The 22,477-nt window shown below is 43.3% G+C and overlaps 1 protein-coding gene across 1 annotated transcript in view; it reads right to left on the reverse strand.

Moving 5' to 3' along the window:
- Positions 1-22,477, reverse strand: part of LOC122789989 (hypoxia-inducible factor 3-alpha-like) — a 925,419-nt gene that overhangs the window by 408,287 nt on the left and 494,655 nt on the right. The window contains exon 5 of the mRNA XM_044057541.1: positions 21,726-21,841. Within this exon, the coding sequence (XP_043913476.1) occupies positions 21,726-21,841 (116 nt within the window). The remainder of the gene's footprint in view (positions 1-21,725; positions 21,842-22,477) is intronic.

Below are 22,477 nucleotides of genomic sequence, written 5' to 3' on the forward strand. Positions count from 1 at the left end.
CACCCCCTAACTAAATATACCAACTCCGAGATCACTCGACAGTGGGAAATCTTTCCCTGCGTTAAATTGGCCATTCGCAATTTTTTTGCTCTTGATATTACAAGTTCGATGTTTAGCTGTTCGATCACCTAAACATTCGATCTTGTAATATAGACCTGGTAATGGACAGTAGACCGACTAGCTACTGCACAAGTGTTATCAACTGGAACTTTGGAGAAAAAATCAGGTGAGGAAACAACTGACCTAGCAAAATGAGCCTTAGGATTAATATGCAAAGACAGTCCCTTCTCCATATAAATATATGAAATGCATACAGATAGCAAGTGCAAAAGAGTTACTTTGGATACTGCTTTACCCAATTTTGCCAGGGAGAAAGATACAAACAATTGGTAAGTTTTTCTTATGTTCTTAGTTTGATGAAACACAACTGGAGTTGTCAATGTACTTCCAAAAGATGTAGCACATATTAGAAAAATGGGGGAAAAACAAGAAGATTGATGGACTGGTTCAAGTGATGACTCTGAAGCCATCTTATGGAGAAAGGAGGATTTTCTCAATGTTAGTCTGTCCTTGTGGAGCATCAAATAAGGGGGTTTACAAAAAAGGCCATGAAGTTCCAAGACTCTTCATGTGGAAGTAACTGCCACAAAAAACAAAGTTCTCCAGCAAAGGAATTTCAACTCAACTGTTACTGCAGGTTCAAATGGAGGTCTCATCAAAGCCTGAAGAAGGATGGCAATATCCCAAGTGGGAGCAGAGTCCCTGACAGGAGGCTGGAGAAGGAAAATGCCCCTAAAGAAGGCTTTAGACAACTTCAAAGAAAGTACAGTTTTGTACCTACCATAAATGTAGATGTCCGAACTGGATAGCATCTGCAGTCATAACAAGTGGGTTGTCCTGTCGTCAGGCAGCCCTGCAGTCGGCCGGATTCCAAAGTCCGGGTCCGGCTTCGGCTGATGTCGCACTCCACCCGACGTCATCTCTGTTGGTCTTCGGGTATAAAAGCATCAGCCGACGCCATTTTCCTCAGTGTTTCTTGCCCCAGATGCCAGTAGCCCTCTTGCAGGCTAAAAATTTGGATAGATGCCAATGTTTCCAAATAGATAGAGGTAAACACATCAATAAGCATATATGTACATATATACAAACAAATACACCATAAAAGACTCCCCCCCAACAGCTAGCTATTAGGAGGGTAAACACCCTAGGAGTACCACAGAGGGAAGGAGGGAGGGTAATCCTGACTGCAGATGCTATCCAGTTCGGACATCTACATTTATGGTAGGTACAAAACTGTACTATGTCCTTCATGGATGCATCTGCAGTCATAACAAGTGGGTAGAATACCATAGCCAACTAGGGAGGAGGATAAAAGTAGATTATGGTGTGTTTAGGATCCCTTGCAGTACAGCAGTGGCAAACCCTGCTCGGGATCTGGAATATAGAGGCAAATTATAATGCTTGGCAAATGTATGCACGGAGGTCCAAGTAGCCGCCTCAATAATGTCTTTGGTTGCCACTCCTCGTAAGAAGGCTGTGGTAGTGGCTGTTGCCCTTGTAGAATGAGGTCTTATGTTCTGTGGAATTGGTTTTCCATGGAAGGAGTAACAGTATCGTATGCAATTTCCTATCCATTTGGAGATTGTCTGTTTGGAAATAGCTTTTCCTTCCCTTCCTGTTGCATAGGCTACAAAAGTTGGTCAGTCTTTCTGCTATTTTTGTTCTGTCCAAGTAGTAGCGTAGCTGTCTATGTACATCCAAGGTATGCAGTATTCTTTCCCTCTGTTTTGTGGGTTGGGAAAGAAGGTAGGTAGGTGGATTGCCTGGTTTAAAGACACTCTGGATACCACCTTGGGCATAAATGTAGGATTAGTCCTCATGGACACTCTATCTTGGTGGAAGATTAGGAAGGGTTGCACTGCCATTAAGGCCTGTAGTTCTGAAACCCTCCTTGCTGAAGTAATTGCCAGCAGGAAAGCAGTTTTCCATGACAGGTGTTGTAGGTCTGCTGTTGCTGCTGGTTCAAAGGGTGATAGTGTCAACTTTTCTAGCACAAAGTTTAAATCCCAAGCTGGTAATGGTGGTTTCCTTGGAGGTTTTACATTCTTGATTCCTCTGAGGAACTGCCTGAGCAAAGGGTGCTTGAAAAACAGGTGGATCAAAGCTGTATTCTGCTGAAATAGCTGATGCATGTATCTTGATGGAGGAGTAGGACAGGCCTGAATGAAGAAGTTCGCCAGATACTCCAGAATGTTAGGCATATCTATGTTTGACACATCTTTTCCTCTTTCCGTACTCCAAATGACAAACCTTTTCCATTTTCCAGCATAGTTCCTTCTTGTTGAAGGTCTGCGTGCTTCAAGAATAATGTCTTTAACTCTTTGGGAAAGTTCTGGATTAGCTGCTGCTATGTGATGTTCCATGCAGTCAGTTGCAGCGTTTTTAGGTTTGGATGTATGATGCTGTAGTTGTTCTGAGTTAACATCAAAGGCATCAGGGATATTGGCCACATATTGTTCCGAGACATGCTCTTCAGTAGTGGGTACCAGTGTTGTCTTGGCCAGTTTGGAGCTATCAGGATTATCCTTGGACGTTCTTCCTTGATTTTTAGTAGTACCTTGTGTATCAAAGGAAGAGGTGGGAATGCATATGCTGTTAGGCCTTTCCAGTTGAAGGAGAGTGAGTCCACTTTCCATGCTAGTGGGTGGAATGTCCTTGTGCAGAATTTTTTGAGCTGGTGATTGAGAGGTGATGCGAATAGGTCTATCTGTGGCATTCCCCATTTCTTCGAGATGGTCTTGAAGATGTCCGGGTGCAGCTTCCATTCGTGGGCATCCGAAGTGGTTCTGCTTAATATGTCTGCTAGAGTATTGTCTTTCCCCGGTACAAATATTGCCTGTAACTGAATGTTGTAGCTGAGTGCCAGGGTCCACAGCTCCAAGGTCATTCTGCATAGGGAGTATGAATGAGTGCCTCCCTGTTTGTTGATGTACCACATGACTGTGGTGTTGTCTGTCCTTATCATCAACTGGCCCTCTTTGAGAAATGGTTTGAACTTTTGGATTGCCAGTTTTACTGCCAGCATTTCTTTTAGATTGATGTGCAGGTGAAGTTGATCCTGTGTCCACAATCCTTGCACGCATTTGTCCAGCATGTGGGCCCCCATCCTAGGTCTGAAGCGTCTGTTGTGATGGTCTGGCTTGGTTGACATCTGCGAAAGGGTAGGCCTGGGTTTGACTGGCATGCCTGAGCCCACCATAGGAACTCCTGTTTTAAGCATGGAATTAGTGGGATTTCTGTTTCTAGACTGTGTCTGTGTTGGGACCATAAATTCTTTAGGTACCACTGTAGTTTCCTCATATGTAGTCTGGCAAATGGGACCAAGATTATGCATGATGCCATGAAGCCCAAGGCCTGCAGAACTTTTCTTGCTGTTAACTTGTTCAGTTTTGTTAGTGCCAAGAAGTAAAGAGGAAGTTCTTTTGTTTTTCTGTAGTCAGGAATGCCATTTGTTGTACTGTGTCCAATTCAGCCCAAGAATGTCCTTGTTTGGGATGGTATCAGCCTTGACTTTTGTAAATTGACTGTGTATCCCAGTCCTTGTAGCAAGTAAATGACCCTTTGTAAATCTGTTGTCAGCTTGCTTTTGTTGTCCCCTTGTAGCAGGCAGTCGTCCAGGTATGGGTAAATTTGAATTCCCTGAAGTCTGCAATGGGCGATTACTGATGCCAGGCATTTTGTGAATACTCTGGGCAGTAGATAAGCCAAAGGGCAATGCTGAGAATTGATAGTGCTCTGATCCTGCAAGAAATCTGAGGTATCTTCTGCAGATTGGTCGAATGGGGCGTGCAGGTATGCCTCCTTGAGATCTAGAGTTACCAGCCAAGACTCCTTGCCCAGCATGGGAAGAAGTTGCTGTAGGGTCAGCATTTTGAATTTTGGGACAATGATGTATGTATTTAAGGTGGACAGGTCGAGAATTGGTCTCCAACTTTTTTCCTTTCTTGGAACTAGGAATAGTCTGGAGTAGAACCCCTTTCCTTGTTCTGCTGTTGGCACTCTTTCCACAGCTCTCATGTTTGCTAACTCCATTATCTGGCGTAGAGCCTCTGTTTTTGATTTGGAGGTAGATTTGGCATTCCTCTTTTGACTGGTAAAGTGTGGAAGTGAAACGGTAACCTTGATCTATGGTTTGTAAAATCCACTTGTCTTTTGTTATGTAGTGCCAGTTCTTTGAAAATAAGGTTAACTTTCCGCCTAGAGGAGCTGCTATTTGTTCCCTGGTAGGCGGATTTAGGATTAAGTCACTGTGGTTGTGCTGATGTAGTGGCAGTGGCTGTGTCTGTGCCTCTGTTGTTACCTTGCCACTGTCGTCCTCTGTAGGCACCTCCTCTGGATTGGTTTCTGCCTCTGGAACGTCTATTCCTGCCCCTTTGAAATTTTGTGGAGTCAGGAAAGGACCAATTTTTGGCAGGCCAGTTCCTGCTAAACCTTGGGGGTTGAACCTGCAAGAAATCTTTGACAGTTTGAACAGATTTTCCTTTTCTTCCATTTTCTTCATAACCTGCTGGGCAGGTGTACCAAACAAACTTGTCTTGTCCATAGGAGCATCTAGCAACTTAGCTTTAACATGATCCGGTAAAGCTTGTTCCTTTAGCCATGCATGCCTTCTTATCACTGTGCCTGTCATGGCTGATCTAAATGAAGCCTCCAGTGCATCATAGCCACATTTTAAGGAATGGTTGCTAACCTGTTGTATGTATCATGTAGAGCTGCGAGGCTTTTAGCTCTATGTTGAGAAAAAGGGAACTTAGGTACCTGTGACTTTCCGGACTCTGAACCTGAGATTTAGGAGAATGGAAAGCCCAAGAATATTTCACTAAGAAGGTCCATTCAGTTGGATGATCTAGGTCAAAATGATTTTCAATAAGTTCTGAACTACTGGAACAAAAAATCGGAGCATTGAAAGTGAGACAGAATTTTTATCAGCAAAAGATGGACCAGCAGAGCAGAAGAGGAAGCTCTTTCTTCCTGGCTAGCCCCTAGTGTGTGTGGCCTGGTGGACACCTACTCTAAAGGAAATATTCTACACTCCCAGCCAATTGCTCTAGCAACTCCATCAAACCTTGCTGCCTCCACAAAGCTTCTCCCTGAGTTAATGAAACTCTTTCTTCCTGGCTAGCCCCTAGTGTGTGTGGCCTGGTGGACACCTACTCTAAAGGAAATATTCTACACTCCCAGCCAATTGCTCTAGCAACTCCATCAAACCTTGCTGCCTCCACAAAGCTTCTCCCTGAGTTAATGAAAGTACGTGATACTGTTACCAGACCTTGAACTATTAGTTTGTTTGCCCTGATAGGTACTTTGTCTGCTCTCTGCCAGGAAAGCCAGCAGCCTAACCCCTTTGTCTTCTATCCTCTTCTTTCCCTCTGTGGGTTCCACAGGCTTGCTCCCTTCCCCTTCATTCTAACCCAGACCTGGATGCCCCTGGTGTACCAAAGGCAATTTCGCTTTTTGTCCACTAGATGGCACCCTCCCCACTAATACCTAGTACTACTCACTCACTCCAGCTTTTTCTGTATACCCTTACTTTTCTCTTACTCTCTGCTACATTCTAACACTTCATACTATTACCTTCCTTTTTCCTCTTACCACTTTCACACTCCTGCCCATTCCGCCACTAATTCAAACTCCCTCTACCTTCCTTCTGTTTCAACACCTCACTGATAGGTTTCTGATCCTCTTCTGTGTGCTTTGGTTCTTCCCATGCCCCCAAATCCCACCCGCCCCAGCATCCCTAGCTTTATCCCTATAATAGCCACTCCCTTCATATCATAAACCTATCACAATCCATATCCCTGGAAACACCCATTTTTTCCTTTTCTAACTCACTCATCTGGTGAGTAAGTGAGTAAAAGTATTATTTTCTAATCAACATGAATATGGGAAAAATAGCAATCCTGTGCTTTTACTATCTCTGTTAGCTAGCTTATACCATATTAGTAAATATGAAGACCAACCATATATAGGTTACCACTTCCCCAAAAAGCAAACAACAGCATTAGGGTCTCAAATTGCACTTAAACTCCACTACCAACAGTCCGACCTTTTAAAGCCAATATCATCCACTACCATCAAGCAAAGTTAACCTCAACTATCATAAAACAAGCAATCCCAGAAACTAGCACAAAAATTCAAAAACTCCTAGAATACATCAGTAAAAATATCTCAAGGGATGGAGATATCCACCCCAATCCTGGCCCTACATCAACAAGCAACCCTGACTGTCCTATGAATCTCCCTAAGACATCCCACTTGCTACAAATTTTCCATCTGAATATTAGAAGTGTCAACAACAAAGTGCATAATTTACATGCACTCCTAGATACTACCTACCAGATATAATGTGTCTAACTGAAACATGGCTAAAGCCAGAGATCAAAGACAATGAACTCATCCCACCTGGATATAATATATACAGGAATGATAGAAACAAAAAAGGTGGGAGGAGTGCACTCTTTAAAACTAACCTTAACGTTACCATTAATCCTACCCAACCACATGATTCTCTAATGCTGAAATACTGTATTTAAAGATTCACTTAAACAAAGAAAAAGTATTAACCTAATTGTTTTATATCCCCTGGGAACAATGTCTATACATTGTAGAATATACTAAACTGGCTAATGAATAACTACCCACAAGAAACTATAATTATGTGTGGCGTTAACATTGATTGGTACCTATGCTCTAATGATAATAACCCCACTAACATCAACCTTCATGGTTACTCACAAATTATTACTACATCCACCAGAATGGGAAACTCTAATCAAAAAGAAAGCATTCTTGACTGGATCCTTATAAACAATCACCCTCACACATATCGTCCGGAACCCTGCCTAATGAAATTAGTGACCACCTTATCACATATATTACTAAAAATAAACCTGACCAGTCCACTGTCCCAGTCTTTAGATCTATAAGAAACAAAAAAAACTTTGACCTCATAAAATTTAAAATGAGCTGCAATCTTGTAACTGGACACCACTCAAATATCTTCCCTAGATGAAGCAGTAGAACATTTCAATACCACCTTTCTATCCATACTAGATACCCGCCCCCACGCCCAAAAGACTCATCAAAACCAAAACAAAGATTGCCCCTTGGCTCTCAACTGAATCCAAACTCAAAATAAAACTCAGAAATAAAGCTTGGAATACCTGGTATAACCAAAACAATCCTAGACCGTCTGAAATTCCAACAACTAAGAAATGCAAAAAAAGCCATAGTAGCTGACAAAAAAACTTTTATTGTTTGTTACAGAATAAGCACCAAAATAACCCTCAGAAATTCTGGGCAGGCTTGAATAACCTTCTCCACCCAGGTAAATCATCCACTCCAACTCCTGAAACAGCAATGGATAAAGACCCCATAGAAATAGCCAATACCTTCAATATGTTCTTTACAAACATTACCAAAACCTTAGCCAACCAACTATCCTCTTGTAGCCAACCGATCATGAAACACTACCACAACCTTTAAAGACCTTCTTCCTAAAAGTGTCCCTACATCTTCAATAAGAGCCCTTTACAAAACTTAAACCATCTACCCCTCTGCAGACCTACTCCCAGCAGAATACCTTCAAAAAGCTGCAGATGTTATAGCCTATCCAGTTTCTATCCTCATTAATCGAACTTTCTCAGAGTCAATAGTACCAACTTTATGGAAAGTATCCCATGTAATACCACTCCATAAAGGAGGGACATCCACAGAATTATCTAACTATAGGCCCACCCATTAGCCAAAATTATGGAAAGATGTATGCACAAACAGCTACTCCACTATCTTATCCATAACAACCTACTAGCCAACTCCCAGCATGGTTTCAGACCCAAACACAGTACCACAACTGCCCTTCTCTCCTTTACTGACACAATAAACCATAACCGTAATGACAAGAAAGTGTCCTCTGCCTTATTTCTAGACCTATCAAAAGCATTTGATATGGTCAACCATCAACTACTCATGGAAACCTTAAAACCTCTACCTGGATAACTTGACACTAGACTGGTTTAAAGCCTACCTCTCAGACAGGAAACAAGCAGTATTGTGGCAGAATACTCTCCACTTTACTACCAAATACCATTGGGGTCCCTCAAGGGTCCATTTTGGGGCCACTTCTCGGTCTTCATTAATGACCTCCATACAGTCATTCGAGGCCACCTGTATTCAATATGCGGATGACTGAACACTGGTTTGTTCGGATACATCTCCAGACAGACTATTAACTAAAACCAAAAATTGCTCACCAAAAAGAAAAACTGGCTATTAGGACGACAGTTAATCCTAAATCCTAAAAAAACTAAATTATTGATCTTTCAACCAACTCACAAAAATCACCTTATTGATGTCTCCATAACATCCAAAATGGTACTATCATTTAATTGCTTGGAGTTACTATTGATAATAAACTGAAATTCGACATACATATCAACCTGTCCATCAGAACAGTAAACAAAAAATTAGGATCGCTCTATAAAATTAAAAACTTCCTAACACCAAGTACTAAAGTCACCATTGCCCGAACACATTTGCTCTCCACCCTTCTTTATTCATCTGCAATATTCACCAATCTTAACAAAACCATACTAGATAAACTATCCAGCTCATATAATCATATAGCTAGATTTGCAGCAGGAACTCCATACAGGACCCATCATTGCACCAACCTAAAAAACCTAAAATGGATTGAACTCCCCAACCTTGTTAGAGTTACCCAACTCACTGAGGTACATAAAATTCTCAAAAACCCTGACAATTGTCCTTCACTTCAGAACCTAGTCCTTCCATACTCTAATCTTAACAGTCTACGTTCTGAACAGACCACTCATAAAGATGGTCAAAGCTTATAATACTGGAGGAGATGCACTCTTTCCAAGCGCCGTTGGAAAAGTCTGGAACTCTCTTCCCACCAGTATTCTTTCCTCTACCTCTCTACCCCATTTCAAGAAACAACTGTTTCACCACTATCAGAAGCACTGGCTTTGCCAATGCTCATCTCCTGACTGACATTTCCTAGTCTCTATTATCTACCTGAATTGTTCATTGTCTTCATTTTTTTATTTCCTTATATGCATTGTTAACAAATGAATTTTGCAACCTGATTGTTTGTTTGATATTTGACTGTTTCTCTCTCTGTATTATTATAATTTTGGAAATGTCTGTATTTTTGTATAATGTTGGAGCTTTTCTCCCCGGGCCTCCGCTGAAAAAGGACATTGTATCCAGTCGGATTTTTTCCCGGTTAACAAATGTAAAATAAATAAATAAAATAAATATGTTATTTACCATCTCTAATACATATTTCTTATCAAGAGATTCATCAGTGGTTAGTTTTTTAGTTAACTGATCAAGCATAAACTCTTGGTATTGTATCATGTGAAACTGACAGTTTAAAGCTCTAGCTGAGAGAGTAGCTGAAGTGTAGACCTTTTTACCCCATCTGTCTAGTGACCTTGCTTCCCTTTCAGAAGGAATAGGGTTTTTAGCTGTGGTCGCGGCTACTGCCTTGGGACCCTGGGATATAGTTTCTGGGTCTGCAAGTGGGGCCTTGTAAAGGTGGTGATGAGTATCTGGCACCCTGTAAAATCTGTCTGGTTTGGCAGGGGCTGGGGGTAAAGAATCTGGAGCGGAGCAAACATCATTGAAAGCATCATCCACCACAGAGAGAACAGGAGGTATAGCTAAGGGCCTGTGCTGTGGGAGGTGCAGAAAGGTCCTAAGTCTTTTCTGGAGTCTGAAAAATCCTGTTGCTGCCATTGGAACTGTTCTCGCATGGCATGCAAGGTTTCCCAAAGGAGAATTCTTCTGGTGGGGAAGCAGCTGGAATGGATTCTTCAGCATCAGAATCTTCAAAATTGGAGAAGGGAGCCTCAGGCTGGTCAGTTATGTCTGATTCATCAGCAGAATCATCAGAAGACACTGGCTCAGGGGCTCTGCCCTAGGTCTCTTCTCTGGGGGCTGAGAGGCCCTGTCTGGGTGAGATTGAGATCCTCTAATTAAAGAAATTAAATCTTCTGCCAAAGAAAGCATTTGAGAACTAGAAGAGGGCCTGGATGTGGGGGTTTAACAGGCACTGTTTTAGTAGTCTTGGCTGCTTTAGCCCTGGCGAAGGCCTTAATGGAGATGGCAGCTGTAGGCCTAGCAGCACCACGTGCTGGGCTAGAGACAACCAACGGGATGGTGTCTGATAAGTCAACCACCGTAGTGGGTAAAATTTCTGAGGCCGATTCAAGAGTTGTAGCAGGGGCCTCAGTTGTAAGAATAGGTTCAGCTGTACTTTGAGCAGTTTTCGGTTTCGCCGAAACCGAGACACTCATGTTTGCTTTGCCGTGGTTTCGGCGAAACCGCGGACCGCGAGTGTCGGTCTTTATCTTTGCTTTTTGGGGTAGTCGGAGGATCCGGCGGCATAATGTACGCAAAATCAGAACCGAAAAACTGTTCTGCAAACTCCGACCGGCGCCTAAGCGTTCGTCGGTTGAAAGAGGCACAGGCGAACAGGCTGCTACGTCGTGGGCTGGGCCTAAACAAGGCAGACAGTAAGAGTGGAAGTCTTTATGAGGTATTTGTTTCCCACAGGTTAAACAATTGTTAACTTTTCTGACATCGGCTGAGGCAAGAAAGAGTCCCCAACGGGGTACTTAGCTTTAGAAGTCTTCGAAGTAGTATTCGGTAGAAGTAATCTCTGGATCCGACCGACCGGCACTTGCGAACAGCTTCTGCTTCGGGCGCCACGCGGCAAGAAAGACTGAGGAAAATGGCGTCGGCTGATGCTTTTATACCCGAAGACCAACAGAGATGACGTCGGGTGGAGTGCGACATCAGCCGAAGCCGGACCCGGACTTTGGAATCCGGCCGACTGCAGGGCTGCCTGACGACAGGACAACCCACTTGTTATGACTGCAGATGCATCCATGAAGGACATCCAATTTGTGATTGATTCTCTCTAATGTGAAACTGGACTTTAATAGTAGCATAACTAGCTCCAGCATGAAAAAGCTGGCCAAAAAAAAAATCTAAAGGAGCTGAAAAGGGATCTATATTCCTACTGGAAGCTCAAATGGAAAATCTTTTCCATTTTTCTTGTAAACTTTTCTAGTTGAGGGCCTTTGTGAGGAAGTCAAAATGTGTATTACCTGAAATGCAAGTCTGGACTGCCGGCCCATCACAAGAACTGGAGAAACCATGTAGTTAACTTGAGGGTATGACGTCCAGGTGAGGCACCTCAGACGGTAAGAGGGAAGATTTGGAACAAGGTCCAGCATCAATGGATGCCGAATCAGAGGAGACCAGAGGAAGGGAAGCCACATCTGCTGAGACCAGACGGGAAGAATGAGAATCACAGCAACCTTGCTCCACATTGCTTTCTGCAAAAACTTTTGATATGAGGGGACTGGATGGATAAGCATACAGAAGACCAGAGGGGCAAGTGTGGACTAGAGCATCCCTCGGGGACTTCCTCCTTGAGGGAATGAGGGAAACACACCTGCTGCTTTTGGTGTTGGGGGAGGAGACAAGTAGATTACAGCAAGGTCAGCCCCAGCAGCTGAAGATCTGCTACACCACAGTCAGTTTGGGGGACCATTTCTGAGAAAGAAGAATAGATCTGCTCAACTTCTCCGCCAATACACTGGACTTCCCCAGTATGTGCACCGCTGTCAGAAAGTGATAAGAAGGCATCACCCACTGCCAAGCCTTCATGGCCTCTCGACATAATGGGTAAGAATGTGTTCCCCCTTGTTTATGGTTTGGTACATTAGCAGAGATATTGTCTATTGGAATGGTGACCACACCCCTGGGAAGGGAATCCTGAAATACCTGCAATGCTAGAAGGATTTCCCTCATCTCCAGTACACTGAAGTGAAGACTAGTCTCTATGGGAGACAATGTGTCCTGGATTGTCCTTCCCAAGAAATGCTCCCCCCAACCCCAACTGGGAAGCGCCTGTGGTCATTGTGGCTTGGGGGAAGGAAGTACATATGGTCGACCTTGATACACTTTTGGAGAGCTTAGCCACTACTGGATATGGTTCCTACAAATCTGAGTTTGGACACTGGAAAGTTCATGGATTGGAATTTCACTGAACATGAAACACAAGGGTCCACTGTAACACACTCTGACCAGAGGGACTAAAGTGACAGAGACTGCCATTGAGTGAAAAGACATAGAACAGACCTTGTTGCTGGTTTTTGAAGGGAAGAGAAAAGCAACTGCTTGATGTTGAAGGATCGGGATTCCAGTAATCTGGCTATCTCTAACTTGGTATCTAGATGGGCTCCAATTAACCTTATTTAGTTATTTATTTAATTTATTATTTATTTAAGTTTGATGACCGGGGAAGTCCACTGGGCCAAGAAGAGCCCATTTTCAGTGAAGGCCAGGGAAAAAAAGCTCCACAATAATTGCAAGTTCCATTTCACATGTTACAAAAGGACATAGTTCATATAGCTAATTAAACATTTACAGATAAGATCCATGACATTTGAAATTGGCTTGTCACAATGTTACAAAAATGAAAGGACACAATTCAATACAGAAATTACAACATTTACATAAAGTGAATATTTTTGTTATAAACTCAACTGTAGGTTTAACATTTCAAAATATATAGCTATTAGCCATTAGCAGGTTAGGAAAATATTATGCACGGAGAGGGTAATAGTATAATTGAGACTGGAGAGTATAGTACAATAGACATTAGAGAGAAAATTAGTTTTGGTAGGGGAGGGACTGTTTTGGGTGGGATGAAGTAATAGTAGAGGTAGTTGGATGAGTCAGTGCAAGGTGGAAAGATGGGGGTTAAGTTGGAGCATGGCAAGGGCATTCCCATTTGGAAGAAAGATGAGAGAGTAGCTGAGATTTGAAATTTGTATGGTTAGGTAGGTTGCAATGGTAGGGACAGCAGTAGGTGGCCAGAAGGTCGTGCAGGTTTGCGAACCTGAAGGAGATTTTGGTTTTTGGATCTGAATGAGCAGTTGGGAATGTAAGGTTTTAAGGAAGCAGTGAGAGCTGGGCAGTTGGCAGGTGTAAAGATGAGCTTGTGGGCAATGGTGAGCTGTAGGTAACTGAGGTAGTTTGGTAGTTCAAGCCAGCTGAGAGTGAGTAGGGAGTGGCAGTGGTGGGATGAGTTTTTTGAATTGGTTGCAAATTTGGAGATCTTGTGGGAGCAGAATTCAAGTTTGGACCGAAGGCCAATATGGAGATTGGTGAAAAGAGGGGCACAACACATAATGGAGGGGAGTAGGAAGGTGGATGCAAGAGTTTGATGGGTAGAGGGGCTTAGGAAGCAGTTGTGCCTGTAGAGAAGACCTAACTTTTGGTGGGTTTTCTTGATTGCGGAGTGGGTATGGGTGTCAAATTTTAGTTCTTCATCAATAATAATGTCAAGAAGCTTGGTGTTGGGAACGATTTCAGGGAGGGTGCTGTTTTGGCTCTGTATGGTGAATGTGGATTTGTCAATGGAGTTTTTGGTAGGGGAAAAAAATATTAGTTTGATTTTCTTTGCATTTAGTGCCAGATGGTTAGACTGCATCCAGGTTTCTGTTTTGAAGAAGGCTAGTTGGGTTTTTGCTAGGAGCTTGGAGGGGGAGAAGGCTAAGCAGATGATTGTTGAGTCATATGCATACTGGATGACAGATGAGTCTGGAATGGATAGGTGAAAGTTGTTAATGAATAGGTTGAAAAGAAGAGGGCCAAGAACAGAACCTTGTGGGACACCTGTGGGAAGGAAGGGGGAGGTTGAAGTTTTCCATTGGACAGCTTGTTGGCGGTTGGACAAGTAGCTGGAAAACCAGGCGATGTTGGTGGGAGAGAGGTGTAGGGTGGAGAGTTGGGATATAAGTAGGGTGTGTGAGATGGTGTCAAAGGCCTTTGACACATCTAGGAATAGTGTGGATATGAACTTGTCTGAGTCACGTTCGAGGTTTACGGTTTCATGAAAGGAAAAAAGGGCAGTCATGGTGCTGTGGCCAAGGCGAAAGCTGTGTTGGTAGGGGAGAGGAGATTGTTTAGTGTTAGGTGTGCCATAAGTTGTGCTTGTATTGTTTTCGCTAGTATTTTAGAAAGAGGGGAAAGGATGGCAATAGGCCTGAAGTTGGTAGTATCAGTATTTTGCCACCTTTGTGGAGGAGGATGATGTAAGCATGTCGCCAGATAGAAGGGGTGTATGACTCTTGTATGGATCTATTTATAAGAATAGAGATGGGATAGGCAATGCTGTCTGCAGATTGTTTGAGGAAGGTGGGTGAAAGGTTGTCGGGTGCATTGCGACTGGGTTTGAGTTTGATGAGAAGTCTTTTTACAGTGCTTGTGGGGATGGGCTTGAGGCAGAAGGATGTGGAGGAAGGTTGATGGGGTGATGGTTGGGGCAGGAGGGGGTGGTGGTAGAGGAAGTGGGTGGGAAGGAGGCTGACAGTTTAGCTATGCAGTCATTGAAGAATGAGTTGAACTGGCTGGCTGTTTCAAGTTTGAAGAGGTTGGGGTCTGGACAGTGGTTTTCTTTGTTGCCAGGATGCAGCACGGATGAGATGGAGTCCCAGAATTTTATGGGATTTGTTGAGTGCAAGGACTGGAGTTTGGAGTAGTGGGCTTTGCGGTCTTTAATTATTAGTTTTTTGGGGTAGTTGCTTATACTCTAGGAGGGTGTTAGGGTTTTTATGTTTTTGACATTGTTTCCATTTTTTATCCCTTTGGTGCAAGGCTAGTTTAGTATCTTTTGATAACCATGGGCAGGGATTGGTTTTGATGCTTTTGGTTCGGCGGGGGGGGGCTTGCTGATTGAAAAGGGTTAGGAATGCGTGTTTAAAGTAGGAAATGGCATCATCTAGAGGAAGGGTTTTTAGAGGGGACCAGTCAGTATGCTTTAAGCATTCGGATAAAGTTAGAGGGTTGAAAGAGGAAAGGTTGTGGGTTTGGATGTAGTGGTGTTGTTTATGCAGTGGAGATGGGAGACAGCCGGCGAAGGCTTATAGGTGATCGCTGAAAGGATCAGGTAATGTTCCGGCTTTGGTAATAAGGTTTGGGTGAGTTGTTAGGATCCAGTTAATGATGGTACCATCTTTATTTGGTCTGGTTGGAGATTGTATTAGTCAGGAGACGTTTTACAGGTTGATTGTGTGGGATGGGGTGTCAGAGTTAATAGTATTCCAGTTGATGTTAGTATCACCAAGTATATAGGTTTCATTTTTTTATATTGGAGGAGGAGAACCAAGACAAGATGTTTTCAAAAGTTTTGATATTATTACCAGGGGGAATACAAAGGGCAGCGATACATATGGACTTGTGGTTGTTTATTTTTAGTAAACCTATTACAATTTCAGTGTTGGCAAAGGTTGGTATTTTATTGGAGTAGCGAGTTACGGTATGGGAGGTGGGGTAGATTATTGCTACTCCACCTCCTTTTTTGTGGGCTCTGTCATTGCGAATGATTTGGAAACCTGGTGGTAGGATTTTGCTATCTTTTATATACGTTTTCAGCCAGGTTTCAGAAATGGCGGTAATGTCAGGGTGGTTATGGAAGAGCCAGGCATGGAGGTTAGGGATTTTGTTTTTTAGGCTTTGTGCATTAAGTGTTGTAAGGCGAATGGCCTTTGAGTTTGTGGGATGAGTGGGGGGTTTGGTGAGATTGATGTTAGGGATGGGTCCAGGGTTGGGGTGGATGTCGCCTGCTATTGAGAGAGAGATGTGGTGGAGTAGAAGAGTGAGGCATGTGTTGGACAAGGGTAGCTTGGGTTGTGTGACAGTAGTGATTTTCTGGTATCACATTTAAGAGGGGAGTACAGGGGGGTTCGCCTGGGAGCAGTTTTTGTTTGAAAAAATAAATTGGGTTAGAGGTAAAGAGTTCATGTGAGATGGATGAGTAGGATGGGAAGTGAGGTTGATGGTGAGATGTAGTGGAGTGTGTATGACAGTTATGACAAGGGTTGGGAAAAAGTGTGAGATAGGTAACAGAAGACAGAGAGATTAGTAGGGCAAATGGGGTTATAGGGAGCGATGTTATGTAGAGCACTGTAGGAAGAGTGAACGTTTGGGGTGATGTAGATCTACAGGTGGGTGGGGTTTGGCTTAGGTGTATTGTGATTGGAGAGGTGTTGGGTGAGGAGTCAGGGGATGTATAAAATTACAGGTAATGGGGGTGTGGAAATTGGGGGCAGGGTAGGGGAGCGGAGTGAGCCCAAAGGACGAACTTAGCTGGTTACACCTTCCAGGAGGAGCAGTGAGATGGTTAGCAACTACAGAAATAGGGCAGCCTATCGTTTTGGTTTCAATGCTACCTTTCTACTTGTTTTTTATTATTTATGCACCAATGGGGAGTTGCATTTCACTGAGAAGTAGGACAATAATGTAGTTATGCCAGGGGTTTTAGAAAGGGACATGCAGTAAATTATGACTCAATAGAGTACTAAGTAAAAAAGAATGGAATGTGGTATAAGCGAGTACACAACTGGGGATCACTTGAACAATCACTCATCACTTGAACAATAACGAGCCAGTCATCCAGATTTGGGAATACTATGAACCCTTGTAGTCTGAGATGAGCTGCAACCACTATCAACTTGGTGCTGGAGTGAGACCAAAGGACAAGACACTGAACTGGAAGTAGCTCGCCCCCACCTGAAAGTGGAGAAACCTCCTGGAGCATCTTTCCATTTTTATATGATAGCATGCATCCAAGAGGTCTACTGAGCACATCCAATCGTCCTTCCTCAACAATGGTAGGATGGACTGAACAGTGAGGGTCCAGAGCTTCATCTGCTTTAAAAAAAAATCTCAAGTAGACTCAACATCCATGTTGGTCTTTTGGGAACTCTTGGATGACTCATTTGTATAGCAGCTTTTTTTATTTCTTGTACTGCTACGCTCCATTGCATGAGTGACACATCTGGAAGTTTTCTTGAAAAAGGAGGGTGGTAAAGAAAGGAAATCCTGTAGCCTCTGGTTATGATTCTCTGCACCCATATAGCATTGGGTGAGGTCCAGGTCATGGGGTGCAGAAACAAGTACCCCCCCACCAACAGCCTCAAGAGTGCGGCAGATGAGCAATCATTCAGAAGCACTGAAAAGGTCTGTTAGAGAAGGGACCCCAAAAGCCTTGATTTTGCAGACCACTCCTATCAAAGAGCAATGTTCACTATGATTGTCCCCCAATCTGACTTCGGGGGGGGGGACTATCGCTAGAAGCATCCTAGGCAAAACCTTGAAACTTGCAGAACCACAGTTTCTTCCCAACCTTCTAGTTTTTAGAGAAGGTTGACTAGGAAACAGAAAAGCACAGTCTAATGGCAAACAAGGTCTTGCCCTCCTGCTTATTTTTAGAGTGTCTTTTTAAGTTTGGGCTCAAGCAAAGTGGACCCATCACAAGCAGCTTTAATAAAGGGCATTTTGAATTGTTCCGCAAATTTGCAAAGATGCATCCAAGTGTGTTGATGAATAGCCATTCCATTGTCTGCCACTCTCAACATGCAATCTGCTGCACTAGAGATAAGGGGCATAGAGACACTTGATAGGGACTGTACAGTGGCCAACTGCATGTCGACTGTTTTTTTATCCTCCACAGATAAGGACCTAGAGAGAAATTTGGACAACTCCTTTGTCAAATCCCTCTGAAAATGTGTATCTTGTGCTAGACAAAGGTCACTGATGCACAGACCCACTTACCAAATCTGTCCAATGCTCTGTACTCCTTGTCAGCAGGATGTAATGCAGGGCTCCACTCAGCCATCTCCACCACCATAGAATATACTGCTGGATCCTTGGTCCAAAAAAGGTCAATCTTTATGAGAAACTAAGATTTTGTTGAACTTCAGGGAATTGGTTCAAATATGTCCAGTTCCTTTCATGCTGGCCCTACAGAAATAGGGCAGCCTATCGTTTTGGTTTCAATGCTACCTTTCTACTTGTTTTTTATTATTTATGCACCAATGGGGAGTTGCATTTCACTGAGAAGTAGGACAATAATGTAGTTATGCCAGGGGTTTTAGAAAGGGACATGCAGTAAATTATGACTCAATAGAGTACTAAGTAAAAAAGAATGGAATGTGGTATAAGCGAGTACACAACTGGGGATCACTTGAACAATCACTCATCACTTGAACAATAACGAGCCAGTCATCCAGATTTGGGAATACTATGAACCCTTGTAGTCTGAGATGAGCTGCAACCACTATCAACTTGGTGCTGGAGTGAGACCAAAGGACAAGACACTGAACTGGAAGTAGCTCGCCCCCACCTGAAAGTGGAGAAACCTCCTGGAGCATCTTTCCATTTTTATATGATAGCATGCATCCAAGAGGTCTACTGAGCACATCCAATCGTCCTTCCTCAACAATGGTAGGATGGACTGAACAGTGACCATCCAGAGCTTCATCTGCTTTAAAAAAAAATCTCAAGTAGACTCAACATCCATGTTGGTCTTTTGGGAACTCTTGGACGACTCATTTGTATAGCAGCTTTTTTTATTTCTTGTACTGCTACGCTCCATTGCATGAGTGACACATCTGGAAGTTTTCTTGAAAAAGGAGGGTGGTAAAGAAAGGAAATCCTGTAGCCTCTGGTTATGATTCTCTGCACCCATATAGCATTGGGTGAGGTCCAGGTCATGGGGTGCAGAAACAAGTACCCCCCCACCAACAGCCTCAAGAGTGCGGCAGATGAGCAATCATTCAGAAGCACTGAAAAGGTCTGTTAGAGAAGGGACCCCAAAAGCCTTGATTTTGCAGACCACTCCTATCAAAGAGCAATGTTCACTATGATTGTCCCCCAATCTGACTTCGGGGGGGGGGGGACTATCGCTAGAAGCATCCTAGGCAAAACCTTGAAACTTGCAGAACCACAGTTTCTTCCCAACCTTCTAGTTTTTAGAGAAGGTTGACTAGGAAACAGAAAAGCACAGTCCAATGGCAAACAAGGTCTTGCCCTCCTGCTTATTTTTAGAGTGTCTTTTTAAGTTTGGGCTCAAGCAAAGTGGACCCATCACAAGCAGCTTTAATAAAGGGCATTTTGAATTGTTCCGCAAATTTGCAAAGATGCATCCAAGTGTGTTGATGAATAGCCATTCCATTGTCTGCCACTCTCAACATGCAATCTGCTGCACTAGAGATAAGGGGCATAGAGACACTTGATAGGGACTGTACAGTGGCCAACTGCATGTCGACTGTTTTTTTATCCTCCACAGATAAGGACCTAGAGAGAAATTTGGACAACTCCTTTGTCAAATCCCTCTGAAAATGTGTATCTTGTGCTAGACAAAGGTCACTGATGCACAGACCCACTTACCAAATCTGTCCAACGCTCTGTACTCCTTGTCAGCAGGATGTAATGCAGGGCTCCACTCAGCCATCTCCACCACCATAGAATATACTGCTGGATCCTTGGTCCAAAAAAGGTCAATCTTTATGAGAAACTAAGATTTTGTTGAACTTCAGGGAATTGGTTCAAATATGTCCAGTTCCTTTCATGCTGGCCTCAAAACCAGGTCATCCAGGTAGTCAGCGGGAGGGACCATCCAAGAAGTAAGACAGGCCTGCTCAAAAGCCATGAAGAATATGGATTCTTCATGGGGGGTGTGTTGGTGGAATAGCCAGTTTCTGACTGTGCAGTTTAAGTATCTCCTCAAAGGAGACATCTTCAAGTCGAGACCTGAAGGACCACTCCACTTCATCAACATCTTCTCTTAAGGGACTCCTTTGGGGAGTCTATATGCCTCCTTTTGCACAAGTGCTTCCAATAACCCTCTCCAGTATAATGCTCTGGAGAAGACTACAAGCAGATGAGGAATCCACTACATGAACTGTCTAGAGGCTCCGAGGGGCTGGCTGCCCTGACATGACAGAACTTGAGGGACAAGGACCCAAAGAGTTTTGAGGGTGAGGGCAAAGAAGGATCCAAGTAGAGATAGGAAGCCTGCTCTCTAGACTGAAACAGCACTCTCTCTCAAAGGCCTTGAAGGCTGATGCCAAGACAGGTCCCAATGCCACTGCTGCAGGATCCAAGGATCCTAAAAAAGTCAAGCCCTGCAAACCTATCCAAATCAACTAAGAAGCTAAAGTTGGCATCAAGCTATCTAAGGATGAAGCACCAAAAGGAAGAGACAGCTCTGACAGTGTCAAGCTGACCCAGACCCTGTGATGTCACCCAAACATCTTGGCTCCCAGACCCATTGAGGTCTGAGATACTCTAAGTCGGCTGGGTCAGATAAATGGTGAGCGCTAATGAAGATCAAACCTTCAGATCCAATATTGGCAACCCCAGGATTCACTTATTTCCAAGTGCCCAGAGTCCAAATGTCGGACCAGGGAATGAGCCATGATCAGACAGGAAGAAGGCAGAAGATCTGTGCCTCTGACAAGGATCAGAAACATGAGAAACTCCAAATGGATTTGGGTACTCAGGATCGTCTTCATCATTCTATGTCCACTTCAGAAAGACTGCTGGAAGACAGCACTGACTTTATGGATGACGCTGTGGATGAGTTATAAAAGGACCTTTTCAGCAGAAAGGGTGACCTGAGTTTAGGGTTTACTGGTTCCAAACTTAACCGGGGTTCTGGGAATGGAGAAGTGGAGAACGTAATTCTGCTAGCACCGAGGCTTGAGCTGGATGAGATGGCTTATGGATCTTCACTGCAAGACTGTAAAGACTGCAGTGTTCTAGAGATCACTTTCTAGAGGAGTCCTTATGTTTCTCCCTGTGCAGTTCCCTGTTTTTCCCTCCTTTTTCCGTACCTTTTTTTCCCCTTTGCTTTTATCTGAAACCTTTGTTGCTGGGAAAGAAGCTGATGAAAACTGTGAAGGGGAGAATTCTCCCACTGTGGCAGGGAAAAGCCCCCTGAGCACTAGTTTGTTGCACCTTTCAGTAATAGCCCTTGCTCCAAAAGATGCATGAAGAGAATAATACTCTCCAAATGTGATGCTCCTAAGCAGTACACACATTTTGTGTGGGTATCCTGATTAGGAATGTTTTGTCCACAAGAAATACATTTCTTGAAAGCAGAAGAGTTCTCTCGCCCTGTTGAAAACCCCAACACTAGCTACAAAATAAAAACAACAATGATAAAGAAAGCACCAGCTCTAAATAGCAGCAACAGCTCTGCACTAGAAACATAAACAAATCCACCATCTAACCTCAACGAGTGAGAAGGGAGGAAAGATACGATGTCTACAAAAGCACAAAGAGACAACAGAAAGTTTTACATAGGTAGGGAAGGTAGAATGAAAACTAAGAAAGTACAGAGGAGCATGTATATTAGCACTGTCCTGAAAAAGAAACAGAAAAGTGCATTTAACTGATACCCAAGGCACTGAAACTAGAGGTCTGCATCTTCAGCAATTGAGCAGCAAAAGTGATACGGAGTAACTCAGGGAGGGGATTAAGAGTAAGTGGAGGAGCCTGAGCCTTGGATCCAAAGTCTGAGAGTGGCTTAAATCAGATCCAATCAGAACCAAAGTGCCTATTCACTCAGGATGGACAGAAAATACAATATCAGATCTACTAATTTAACAAAGCACATCATAAAGATGCCACAGCAAACAGGCTTTCTACAAAACATTCCTGTGAAATTACTCTTTATTTGAGCTGTATTTTTTCTTTACTCCATTACTTGTAATGTTTGCAACATGACATCACAGTATTCCTACAAGTGCTACATAATAAACAGTAAGGCTTACTTTCCATGTAGCAGACTTCAGGTTGACAGTGCGTCCACGGCTTGTCAAGGTATTCTTCATTCGTGTGAAGAAAGTGCGCTCATTGCAGGCCTCCTTAGTCTTCTTCTTGGAATCAGCTAGACAAATACATAAAAATAAACTAATCAATAAATAAACTGACACGTATATTACAAGTACTCAATTCTGATCTCAATGGGATACATTTTACCCTTAAGGTAGTAGGCACTTCAAAAGATACCTAAAAAGGATTACATGAATGCCACTCCTGAGCACCTAATGAGCAAAGGGCAGCCATTTCTCTGTTTCTGCCCCTGAAAGTATGACATCAAGAAAAAAATAAAATAAAACTTTTGGTTAAAGTAACGTACAGCAGGATCTATCTCTACTCCAGGTGTAGCTCTGAGTGAAAACAAATCTGCTGTGTAAACAGAAAAAGCCCTAATTATGACATAGATGACCACAGTTCGATAAGTGGCTTGTGGACTACTATACCCTGGCAGGAGAAGGTGAGAGTGAGTGGTATATGCTGGCTCATACAACCTCAGGGAAGGAAGAAAGAGATTCCTGACGACCGTGTGCAGGACTTGCAGACATGGGATTGGTGGTCTCATGCCAGTGAAGGCAGTCCTCACAGGCATGTGAGTGGGAGCATGCACACATGGGAAGGGGCACAGGATGCTCCCTGCAGTGGCACAGGTGCTTTCATCAGCCTCCAGTGGACAAAGTTTGTCAATAAAAAACACTCTCTCGCT

Source organism: Protopterus annectens, chromosome 1.part0, assembly GCF_019279795.1.
Source record: "Protopterus annectens isolate FY-2018-M chromosome 1.part0, PAN1.0, whole genome shotgun sequence".
Classification (NCBI taxonomy): Eukaryota; Metazoa; Chordata; order Ceratodontiformes; family Protopteridae; genus Protopterus; species Protopterus annectens.